Source organism: Falco cherrug, chromosome 1, assembly GCF_023634085.1.
Source record: "Falco cherrug isolate bFalChe1 chromosome 1, bFalChe1.pri, whole genome shotgun sequence".
NCBI lineage: Eukaryota > Metazoa > Chordata > Aves > Falconiformes > Falconidae > Falco > Falco cherrug.
The window spans coordinates 114244816-114256336 of record NC_073697.1 but is presented as its reverse complement, the minus strand read 5'-3'; the positions used below and the strand labels follow the sequence as shown (position 1 = coordinate 114256336).

Genomic DNA, 11521 nt, shown 5'->3' with positions numbered 1-11521 from the left:
GGGGGGGGTGACCAGGTGTTGGCGTGGGCTCTGCGAGCTGCCGGTTGTGAAAAGCACGTGTTTTAGCCGAACAAGAAAGTTACAGAAAGGGGGAACCGCCGTGCTTTGTGAACCGTAGGTGGGTGGCATGAAAAGGAGGCATAAAAAAGCACATTTCCCCGCTGGTCTGAGTAAATGTTTAATCCTCAGCTCGGAGAAAAAGCAGCTCAAAAGTGCTCTTTTTCTCAGCAAGTCTGAACCAGTCAGCCTGGTGCCTCCTCCCTCCGGCTCACACCCTCCCTCCCACCGCTCCGAAGGAATATCCCAGCCTGCTCCAAGGTGCAGCTGGGCACCCGGGGCAGGACGGAGCAGTGGCCGTAGCCAGCGGGCCAGGAGAGCAGAGGGGTCGGGAAGTTTGCGGGGCCCCTGGCCGGCGGCGGGGCCCGGTGTGGCCGCTGCGGGCGGCGTGGGGCTCCCCCCGTCCCTCTGCTGCTCCAGCGGCTGAAGTGCCCGAGATGGGGTCCCCGCACTGGAAACGGCTCTGCCTTCTGCTCCTGGCGGGGTTAACGTCCTCCCTGCTCCTCTACGGTCACTACCGCGCTACGGTGGAGTCGCCCACCAGCCAGAGGATCATAGCGAGGTACGGGCAGGGGGGCGGCAGGGATGTGCAAATCCAGCATGAGGTACCGTGAGGTACTGGGATGGGGAGGGGGAAGTGGGGGGCCGGTGGGGATCCCGTAGCGCAGGTTATCCTAGCTGTGCCCCCCGTCGTCGGCTGGTTTGGGAGATGTGCTTGCAGCAGGCTCTGCCCTGCCCCGAGGTGTCCTCGGCACCGGGTCTTGCCCGCGGCGGCCAGCCGAGCCCAGGGGTGCGCAGAGCCCGACCCTGGAGGGCTGCGGGGGTCCGTGCGGGGGTTCAGCCCATCACAGTGCAAAAGAAACCATGGCTGTGTCTGGGTATGGCTGAGGGTGCTCAGCCCCTGGCAGGATCAAGCTCCCTTCAGCAGCCAGCTAGACCCGCTGCGAGTCCCGTGTGTCCCCGCTGGGCTGATTTAGAATCGGAGCCAGCCGATTGTCCTGGGGGGAGGTTTGGCCCCCATGGAGCTGCACTGACCCCCTCCCTCCCCCACTGCAGCGCACTCGGACCCCCGGGGCTGCCCCTCCACTGCTTGCAAACTCCCAGGGGCTGCAGCATTTCCCAAACTCCAGCAATTTGCATCTCCCCCTTTGCGGTCACATCTACCGCCTCTGCACCCTCCAGCCTTTCCAAGCCCCTTCCCTTAGTCCCTCCAGTGCCAAGCGGACAGGGGTGCTGAGGTCCTCCAGGGAGCCCTGGGGAGCATGGCTAAGTGGGAAGGGTGTAAGGGAGCCCGCACAGCACCCAGCCTGCAGGACCAGCCACCCTCCTCTCCTGCAAGCAACAGGTAATGAGAGTGCCATGGGTGTCCCTCACCTCCACGCTGGGTGCTCTTTGGTGCCAGCAGTGTGACAGAGCCCAGTTGCCTGGGTGCTACCCAGGAATTGAGGATGCTGTGTGGAACAGAGCTGGTCCTGCACAGGGTGAGCTGAGCGCAGCCGGATTTGTGCTGGGAGTTGCTGGGGATGCAGCTGGCTGGGCTGTCCTGGGGTCCAGACACTCTCTCTTTCCAAGCTGGGGGCTCTCCTTGCCCCTTCTTGTCCTGCCCAGGTCAGAGATCCCCTCTCGTGCCAGGCTTGCGGAGCAGAAGTGCCCCAAGCAGCCCAGGCACAGGTTGGCTGTTTCCATCCTTGGACGCGCTGGGTGAGCCTTGGTGCCAGTGGCAGCAGCGTGAGCCCATCCCGCACGGTGCTTGGGGTAGGTTGCGGCTGGAGTATGGAGCAACTCCCTGCAAAGACCATGGTGTCCATGAGAGGGGAAACTGAGGCACATGAGGGCAGCAGGACGTGGCCAAGGACTATGCTGGAGCTGAGAATGGAAACCAGCCATATGCTGGCACAGGGTCCATGACCCATCCCAGGAGCAGGGTGTAGGGGAGACCGGTGGGATGGGAGCCAGGAGCGGGTCCCCCCACCACATGGCAGGCTGCAGGTAGCTCAGCCACTGCCTAATGCTGCCTGGACATGCCCCAGCCCCAGGTCCCCCTGCTGCAGGGCCAGCCTGGGCTCCTGCCCCACCACTGATGGGACTGAGGGTCAGCTCGTCCAGCCCCGGAAAGGAGCCCAGGGCGAGGTAACAGGGAGCTGACCTGTGCTCCAAAGCTCTCCTGGACTTTTCTCTTAGCTTTAATCCAACCGCTATGGCTAGACCCAAACCAGAGCAAGTCCTGTTCGCTTCGACTCCCTGTGTTTACAAACACGCTGCCCTGTGATGGCTGCTTGTCCAGCCTGAGCTGCACACCCAGAGGGATCAGTGCTGTTCTGCCAAGGGATGCGAGGCTGAGGCTGGAGGCGAAACCGGGACGGTGGGTGCTTTGCATGGCAGATGCACGATCACGGAGTACGTGCTTCCCTCTGCTTGCTGTCAGGGCAGAGAGGGAGAGGCAGGGGTGCTCACGCATCGGTGCAGGTGACAGAGGCAAAGGAGGTTTGTGTGAGCAGCATCTCCACGCAGACTTACAGAAGGATGAGGAGAGTCAGGAGGAAACTGCACACACAGACACACCCCCCCACTGATGTTGGCGGCTGCCAGCACCAAATCACGTGAGGGCCAGATACCTGTGGCAATGACGTCTCCCCCTCCAGTTCAGCACAAAGCTGGCGACAGCAGTGAGGCCCCTATGCATATGGGCAAAATGGTCCTGTCTCTGCCGAGCTGACCACCCTGCGGTCAGGGGGCTGCGGAGAGCCAAATCCCTGGAAGCCCCTGGGGTTTGGCTGGGCACAGCCCCATCTCACTCCCTGCCTGGCCATCTCTCTGAAACCCCACCGGTGAGCTGCTGGCACCACTTGTGGCTTTATTGTTAGGGCAGACGGGATGAGCATTGAGCTGTGCCCAGCCTTGCCATGCTGTTCTGGCTCTGTGCTGGGACAAGATGCTTTCTGGAGCATGGCCCTTTGCAGTGGGATGGAGCAAAAGCCTTCTGAGAGTGGGTTCCCGTTGTTGCTTCAGCTCCGTCAAGTGGCTTTGTGGAGCCCTGGAAGTGTTTGCTGAAGATAAGGCTGGAGTGTATGCTCACAGCACTCATAGACTGTGGTGTTATCTTCCGGAAAAGGGGGGTGGTCACAGACCAGAAACGTCATATTTGTGAATGCCACGGCAGTGAAAGAGCACACCCAGGCTTGGCTGGCCCTTGCTGCTGTGGCTGGTGCCCAGGCAGCCACGGGCCACTCCTTCCCCAGAGCCCCATTGTGCATCAGCCGGTCCCAGGTAGGGTTGTCATCTTCCGAGTCAACCAGGCATTACGAGGTGCTTTGCCACATCCTGGCGGGTGACGTCAAAGCGTTTGGCTCCCCAGCACACAGCTGAGCTGCCATCTGGCAGGGTTGCCCAGCCAGCCCACACCCTCCCTGGCATCCCATATGGCTGGGGAGCTGGCTCCAGCACCCACAGCTGGGATGCAAGTGCCAAGGAGGTGCTGACGCAGGGACTGGACTTACCAGATCAGCACAAGCCCTGGAAGAAGTGATGAACAAGTGCCATGCCCCATGTCTGGCCATGGTGGCTCCCAGCTCCCACTGAATGTCAGCAGGAGCCAAACTGCCAGGCTGGCTGCACCCACCTCCCCCCAGCCAGCCTGGGTGTGAGCCCCTGGTGCTGCCCCCGGTGCTCCCGCAGCATCCCTGGCAGTTCAGAATGCAGTGCAGTCCTTGCCTTGGCTTGTAGGCACGGGGATGAGCTGGGGAAGGGAAGGTCTATACCAAGAAACAAGAGTGGGAGAACTTGGAGGGGCTGGGTGGGCAGAGATGTGCAGCTGGGGCTCGTGAGCCTGATGGGGAAAGGCTGGGGAGGCGGTGGGGCTGGGAGAGGCTGTTCGTGTGGGGCTGCTGGGCAGCACGAGGAGCCTGGGCATGGTGTGTGAGGGTGATGGCTTTTGGGGTTTGGTGGTGGGCTGTGCCTCTGTGGCCAGAAAAAGGGTGTGTGGCCAGACTGGGGGCTTTTGCATGCAGGGGTTTTGCTGCTACAGGGAGTTCAGGGCTTTGCAGGAGCTGGCTCTGGCACTGGGTTTGGAGCAGGGAGGTTTCTTCGGTCCCTAGTCCATCGTTCAGGTGCTGGTAGTGTTGATAAGCTCGTGCTGGTGGGGCATGTGGGGTGGGGATCTTCTGCATCATGAGATGGAGGAAGCAAGCAGGGTGGCTTGCTGATGGTGGGTTCCCTGGGGATCCCACGGCAGTTGGCTGCAGCTTAGCTAACTCAGCATGCGGGGCTTTCCTTGTAGCTGCTGCAAGACTGTTGCATGGGTGAGTTTTGCTCTCATCGGGGTGTGCTGCTTGTGCCTGGCAGAGCAGCCTTCAGCGTAACAACGAGGTCTCTCTCATACAGCCTTTGGATGGCTTTCCCCAGCCGGTGGCTTGCTGTGCACAGGCCCTGCCAGGGCAGCTCTGCTCCCAGCCACGAGCCGAGGGAACAGAGGCAAGTTTGGTCAGGCTGGGTTTATTTAGATACTCGCAGTGGTAACACCAGAAAGGCCCTGCAGAAAGCTGCAGCTCTAGCATCTCCCTGGGATGGCTCAGTCCCACCTTGGTAGACTCTCCCGGGCATTTGCCCTCCCTCCTCTCCCACCAGCTTGGGTGCTCCTGGGAGAAGCCTCAGGGATGGTGACTGCAAGGGGAGGTGGGAGCAGCGCCGGGCCTGACCCTTCTCCCGGCTCTGGTGCCAGCCCTGGTGTCAGCACTCCCATACTGGAGGCAGCAGGACAGCTCTTTGCATGTGTTTGGAGAGCAGGATGCGGCCATGGGGCAGGGCTAAGCTGGGGACCTTGCCCCTGGGCTGAAGCGTGTGTGTGTTTTGAATGGTGGGGGCTCTTGCTGGGGAGCTGCCTGTTTATGGGACGCTGAGGCAAGGCACATGGGCTTGATTTTAAAATGCTGCCCTGCTCTGCTGGTGGTGCTCAGCCTCCTGCACAGTGGGGATGCCTTTGCCCTTGGCACTCCCTGCCCAGAGCCAGCAGTGCTGGGATGGTGCAAGAGGGTGCTGGGGCTAAAGCTGCTTGGCACTGACTCCCCTTCTGTACCTGGGGAGATACTCCAGCCCCCCGTGCAAAGTGCTGGGCTGCCCCCCATGTCATGCCATATTCCTAGGGTGGCACAAAGCAGAGTTTGGGTGGGAAATGGGTCTGGATTTACTCCCAGGCAGGACTGTGGGTGCTGCTGATGTTGACAGAGGACATGGTGGGGTCAGAAACCCAACGCCCACTGGCTGGGCTGCGTCGCGCCAGCGGGGCCGGGGGGGGGGAAGCAGAGCTCTGCTGCCCACCTGCCTCTACCTGTCCCTGGGCTCTGAAGCGGAGATCCCGTAACAAGGGGCCCTTGTCTCCTCCACAATACCCCCCTTCTGGCCTGAGCACCTGCTGGCTGGGCTGGAGGCAGCACTGGGGGGGTTCTGAAGGGCCCTTCTGTGTGTGGATGAATGGGAGCCTGTTCCCCTCCGGTGGGCTCCCACCTCCTGCTTGCCAGGCTGTGACCCTGCCTGCCCCTGGCCCCCAGCCCAACACGCTCCCCCCTGGGAGGCTGGGTCTGCTCTGCCTGGCCCCATGCAGCTCAGGGCACTCCGAGATGTCTTTTGTCCCCCAGCACTAAACGAAGGATTGGGGCATGCCCCAGCTGTCCTGCGGTGTGGGTGTGTGTCCCATACACCCGCAGAGCCTCCAGATCCCAGGTGGCAATGCTTCTCAGTGTAGCAACCACATGCGTCCTGCTGGCCTGCCCAGCTTGTCCCTGCTCTGACCCTCTTGGGCTCAGGAAGGGTGGGATGGTGAGAAGAGCCAGGGAGGTTTCAGCAGGGTCCCCCCAAGGCTGCAGGCTGGGCTGGGTGTGGTATTTGACATGTGGGGGTCCTGGAGGTGGGACCCACTGGGAGACAGCAGCTGCTTTCTGCACAAACCCAGTATTTTGCAAATCCTTGGCTCTCCACGTGCAGGAACATGCACAGGCAGGGTGGGTGGGTGAGTGGGTGCAGGCAGTGGTGGCGGGAGCTGAGTGGAGCTGATGTGGACCTGCCCCGTGGCTCTAACAGGCTGGGGGTGTTGGGGTGCAGCAGTTTGGTGTCACCTCCCTGGCTGAGCCCCTACCGGCTTCTTCTCCTGCAGCCTGCTGCAGCAGGACCCGGGGGCGCTGGCTCCGCCAGGGACATCGCACCGAGCCAGCAGCCGCAGATGGGCTCTTGAAGGCGGCATAGAGCGGTAAGAGGGGAAGGTGTGTGCAGTGGTCCTGCCATGAGCTGGGAGCCCCTTGCCCTCTGTGGGGTTTTCCAGTGCCTGAGGGATGGATTTTTAACTCTGCTGTATGTTTCCCCCTTTCCAGTGGGAAGTTCTTCAAGCCTTCTGCTGAGCTGGAGGAGCCCAAGCCCAGCAGAGAGCAGGTAATCATCAGCACAGCACAGTCAGTGTCCCCGCTGCCCCTCCTGGCTGGGTGTTGTTGGTTGAAGGTCTGTGGGGAAGCTGAGAAGGAGCAGTAGCACCTGGAAGGGTTTTTTTTTCGTGTGTGTGTAGGAGCAGCCTCCTCCATCCATGCACGTGGGTCCCCTCAGGCCTCCCTGCTGCGGTTGCAGCACCTCCCTGAGCAATTCCCCGGTCTGGAGGTTGGAGCCAGCATCACCTGCTCCCTCCAGCCCTGTGACACCTGGGCCACCAGCCTGGGCTGGAAACTCCTGCGGATGGACCCAGACTCTGGGAGGGGAGGGACCAGTCCTGGGCACTTGGGACTGTTCTTGTACAGCAAAGCCCTTTAACAGGGTGCCCACACTAGAAGGTGCTGAATCTTTCACAGGACTCATGTTCTCAGATGACTCTGTAAGCCCTGGTCTGCCCCTCCCCCCCCCCCCCCCCCCCCGAGCTGGCTACCGAAGGGTGTTTTGCAGCAGGAAACTGAGGCATGAGGCAGTGCCCTGCCTGGGTGACCCAGCAGAACATGTGATGGACAAGGAGCATTTCTGTCCCTGGGTTTGTCCTCTCTTCGGTGCCTGCTGAGGGATGGAGATACCAGGGGGAAGGTAGACCCAGGCTGGAGACTGAACCAAGGTCCTCCTCCCTCCCAGCCAAGCATGTGCCTCCACTCGGTGATGGCCAGAGCAAAGGCAGACCGCAAGTTTGGGGAGATCTTCCGCTTTAACACCCCTGTGCTGATGTGGGACCAGCACTTCACCCCAGAGACCTGGGACAGGCTGAAGACACGACACGTCCCCTACGGCTGGCAAGGCTTGTCCCACACAGGTAGAGACCCAAATAGGATGAGGGTGGCAGCAGATGGGGCAAGGGGGCAATGGGAGGGAGTGGGGCAGCTCGAGGGGCCTGGGTAGCCCGGCAGAAGGGATTGAAGACATGGGGCAGGCAGAGAAGCCCTGCAGAGGAGCCAGAGACCTTCATCACTTCCCACTCTGCCTCCCAGGGTGTGGGGCAGAGGGGATGGCTTTGCAAATGCCACTTGCTGCATCTTGTGACATTTTCCTCGAATAAAAGCTCCAGTGTGTGTGTGATTATTAACTGGGGCCGGAGGAGCTCGGACAACCCGCTTCATTGTTGTGGATGGAGATTGTTTCCCTTCCTACCCCAAACCCACTCCCTGCTCTCCCTGGCAGCCTCCAGCTTCAGTCCCTGGGCTGGGAAGTGCTGGGGATGGTGGGGTGGGGGGTGGGGGAGCGAACCAGTGGCAGTTGCAGAGACTTTGTTAGGAGGAGACGTGGCTGGTGTGGGCAGCAGCACCTGCATGGCTGCGGCTGGAGATGTCCGAATGCGTCCCCGTGCCTTGCATGGCCTCAGGTGGCTGCTGTTTGGAGCGGGCTCAGGATTGTAGGGGGTTGCAAGGGGGTGACACCAAGCCAAGGAGAGGAGGGACTGGCTGGTGTCCCCCCATCTCACCTGTAGATCCCTCTCCTGCCTGAGGATGCTGTGAGCATTCTTGTGTGCTGCTCCTGGGTGTGCTCTTGCACAAGCCCGTCTGTGTGCATGCTTAAGCACGCACGTGCTCACGTGGGCTGCCATACACCCCACTGACCAGGCCCATCCTGCTCTGTTGCAGTGGTGGGCAGCACCCTCCGGCTCCTCAACACCTCTGCCAACAGGCACCTCTTCAACAGGGACACCTTCCCCAGGGGCTGTGTCCGCTGCGCCGTGGTGGGCAATGGTGGCATCCTCAACGGCTCGCGGCAGGGCAAGGCAATCGATGCGCACGACCTGGTCTTCAGGTGCGGATGGGTGCCAGGCAGGAAGGGGCCATGGGTGCTGGGGCGAGGCCAGCCCTGGACTCATCCTGCATTTTTCCTGTAGGCTGAACGGTGCCGTGATCAAAGGCTTTGAGGAGGACGTCGGGACCAAGATCTCCTTCTATGGCTTCACGGTGAACACCATGAAGAACTCCCTCATCACCTATGAGGAGTATGGCTTCACCCAGATACCCCAGGCCAAGGTGAGACTGAGGGCTTGTTGGGGAGGTGACCCCAAATTGTCCCTTCAGGCTGGGCTCACCCCCCCAAACATTCTCCCCATCTCGGGAGCCCTCAGTCCTCACCCCACTGACATGGGCAGTGCCCCAAAGCCCCCCCAAGTGCCACGTCTGTGTCCCCGCTGCAGGACCTGAGGTACATCTTCATCCCTTCGGATGTCCGTGACTATGTCATGCTGAAGTCGGCCATCCAGGGCAGCCCAGTCCCCGAGGGCTCAGACAAGGGGGACAAGTGAGTAGCCCCCCAAGATCCCCCCAGCACCCTTGGTGACACACTGGAGGGGGCGTGACTTGCCTGCCCTCACCCCACATCTGTCCCTGCTGGGATGAACCCCAAGTAGCCCCAGGACTCCCGTGATGTGAATTCCGCTCATCTCCTCACCCCACTGCAGGCCACAGAAGTATTTTGGACCAGAGGCATCTGCAGAGAAGTTCAAGCTGCTGCATCCTGATTTCCTGCAGTACCTGACAGCGAGGTGAGGATGATGAGGACCGTGGCTATTGCCCAGCTTTGCTCTGGTCTGTGCTCAGACCGCCTGCCTCTCACCACTGCTCTCTCCAGCACGGACCAGTGACTGCTCAGCATCAAAGCACAGTCCCAGTCCTCCCCCGGCTCTGGAAGCACCCCTGCCCTGCTCTCTGCAGACGAGGCAGGGGCATCTCTCCCCTGCCATTCCCGTTCACTAGCACAGCTCACATCCCTTCCTACACCTCGCTGTGCTCGCCTTGCCTCCCATTTCCCAAAATAAAATAAATTTTGACCTAGTCTAACAGGAGCAGAGGCAGGGCCCAAAGGGATCATCTTTTCCTACTTTTTGTGACAGCAGGTGCCTGGGTTGGGGTGATTTCAGACAGCAGAGAGGTACCTTTTAGTAACCTGCAGCAAATGGGCTGAACCTTAGTAGCAGCCATCAGAGAATCCACACAAGCCCTGTGTTTTACTCTGTGCTCCTGCCTTACTGGTGTCACCAAGCAAATGGTGGGGGCTGGACAGGTGCTGGGTGCTGCTGGGTCTGGTGCTGGGGGCTGCAGTGTTGTGCCAGCCATGAGCCCCTCGGCCCTGCTGTGTCCACTGGCAGGTTCCTGCGATCGGAGCTCCTGAACACGCAGTACGGCTCGCTCTACATGCCCAGCACCGGCGCGCTCATGCTCCTCACTGCGCTCCACACCTGTGACCAGGTAAGAGGCCATGGGGCCACCTTCCCCTGGGGACAAGGGGATTCCCCCTTTGGCTGCTGGGGGCTTGTGAATAGCTGCTGTAAGGTGGGGAGCAGCATGTCTTGGTGGCTTTCCTATGTGTGTTACCACCTCTTCCTGGAGCAGGGGGTGGTGGTGCATGGACCACCTGAGGTCAGCCCTGACTCCATCCTTTGTGTCCCACCTCCCTCCCTGCAGGTTAGTGCTTATGGGTTCATCACCACCAACTATGAGCAGTTCTCAGATCACTACTACGAGGTGGAGAAGAAACCGCTGGTGTTTTATGCCAACCATGACATGATGCTGGAGGCAGCGCTGTGGAGGAGCCTGCACCGAGCAGGGATCATGACCCTCTACCAGCGGTGAGGCCAGGCAGCTGTCCATGGGGCCAAGTCCGAGGACTCCTGTGGCTCTTCTCCTCTTTCCTGAAGGCCACCTTCTCCTGAGGGCTCTCCCCAGCTGGCTGGCCAGCCCAAGGAGCAGAGCCACCACACCACAGCTGGTGGTGCTTGTGATGGTAAGGGGCAAGCTGAAGCTGGTAGAGAAATGTTGTGTTTCCTCAGAGATGTCTGGCAATGTTTCATGGCTCAGTGTGATTGAACATGGCCTTTGGGCCACCAGTAAGCACCACGGCACGTGGCTGTGATGTCCTAGCCACACGAATGTGGCTGTGGGCCAGCAGTGGCCCCTGCGAAGCCCAGGAGGGGCAGGATGATGCTGGAAAAGGATGCCGAGGATGTCTACATGTGGCAGCCTCTGGCTGGAAAACGCCCTTCACCTTGCCATCACACTGACTCAAACACCATGGTGGGACCACAACAGGCACGATGTATCCTCGGACTGGAGACTAGGTCATCCAGCTAACAGGAAGGCAGCGCGTTTGGAGAACACCTCCCTCCCAGACTGCAGAAAACCTGAACTCCAGCCAGCTGCGGGGTGATGTGTGCTGCTTTCCAGAAGGATCTGTGTGCTTTCATCATCAGCAGGGAAGAGTGGCTTGGTTGCGCTCTCCTGTGACAGATGCATGGTGTGTCTGTCATTTTCCCCATCCCTGGGTCATGGTGTTCTCCAAGGGCAGGACTTATAAGCCATCAGCTTAAGAGCAGGGTTACTGCAGCTCAGCTGGGACATGGCGAACGCGGCCCTTGAGCATCCCGGAGATGAGCTGATCTACAGCCCACATGCATAGCAGGTTTGTTGAGTTTTTCTTGCACAGGGACCATGAGGTGCCCTCTGAGTGATTTGAGAAGGCAGCCCCATGGCGGGCTGGCTGGAGAACCTGCTAGCTCGTTGGGTCAATTCGTGTGGTTGTCACTTTTTCTTTTTTCCTCCCCAAAAAAATCTGAGGGAGGTGAAGGTCTTGAACCCTTCAGCCATCCCATGTAAGCCAGTGCTGCCAAGGGAAGACCCACTGGGGAGGCTGGAGGGCTGATATGGCTCAGCAGAGGGAGCAGGAGACACTTCTCCCATTTCGTGTAATTACATAAATGTTGAATGAGTCTGTTCTTTTATGCCCATTTCTGCTGTTTGGATGAACTGGGTGGGGGCGAGCGCCACTACCTCCCACAGCAGATACAGGCATGGGGTTGAACTGTGGAGACCCAGGCTGGCAGGGGGGCCTGGTGCCCCTCGCAGAGGGCTGTGCTGGATCTCTGGAGGCAGCTCTGAGCACACCCTTTTTCCACTTGGGATGCTACCTGCTGTACCTCGGCTGGGGAGGAACAACTTACTGCAGAGATGGCAAGAGATATCCTGGCTGTGAGCCAGGGAAC

The 11521-nt window shown here is 60.3% G+C and overlaps 1 protein-coding gene across 3 annotated transcripts; it reads left to right on the top strand.

The window, feature by feature from the left end:
* Nucleotides 1–11260, top strand: ST6GALNAC2 (ST6 N-acetylgalactosaminide alpha-2,6-sialyltransferase 2). 3 transcript variants are annotated; one of them, XR_008734102.1, is made up of 10 exons: nucleotides 1–619; nucleotides 6203–6295; nucleotides 6417–6474; nucleotides 7150–7324; nucleotides 8130–8295; nucleotides 8378–8516; nucleotides 8681–8784; nucleotides 8945–9028; nucleotides 9377–9731; nucleotides 9948–9995. XR_008734102.1 is itself a non-coding variant. In XM_005434135.4 (10 exons), exons 1-10 carry the CDS (start codon nucleotides 495–497, stop codon nucleotides 10113–10115), a joined length of 1212 nt encoding a protein of 403 aa, XP_005434192.1. In that variant the 5' UTR covers nucleotides 2–494; the 3' UTR covers nucleotides 10116–11260. The 3 variants fall into 3 exon arrangements, 2 of the variants coding, with proteins under 2 accessions (XP_005434192.1, XP_014142870.1); XM_005434135.4 differs by having other exon boundaries at nucleotides 2–619; nucleotides 9632–9731; nucleotides 9948–11260; XM_014287395.3 differs by lacking the exon at nucleotides 6203–6295 and having other exon boundaries at nucleotides 2–619; nucleotides 9632–9731; nucleotides 9948–11260.
* The last annotated feature ends 261 nt before the right edge of the window (nucleotides 11261–11521 follow it).

Coding starts and splice junctions, on each gene's coding strand:
- ST6GALNAC2 (XM_005434135.4), top strand. CDS start 495: ATGGGGTCCCCGCACTGGAAACGGCTCTGCCTTCTGCTCCTGGCGGGG. Junction 620..6,202: donor AGCCAGAGGATCATAGCGAG/GTACGGGCAGGG, acceptor CTTCTCCTGCAG/CCTGCTGCAGCAGGACCCGG. Junction 8,785..8,944: donor GGCTCAGACAAGGGGGACAA/GTGAGTAGCCCC, acceptor ACCCCACTGCAG/GCCACAGAAGTATTTTGGAC.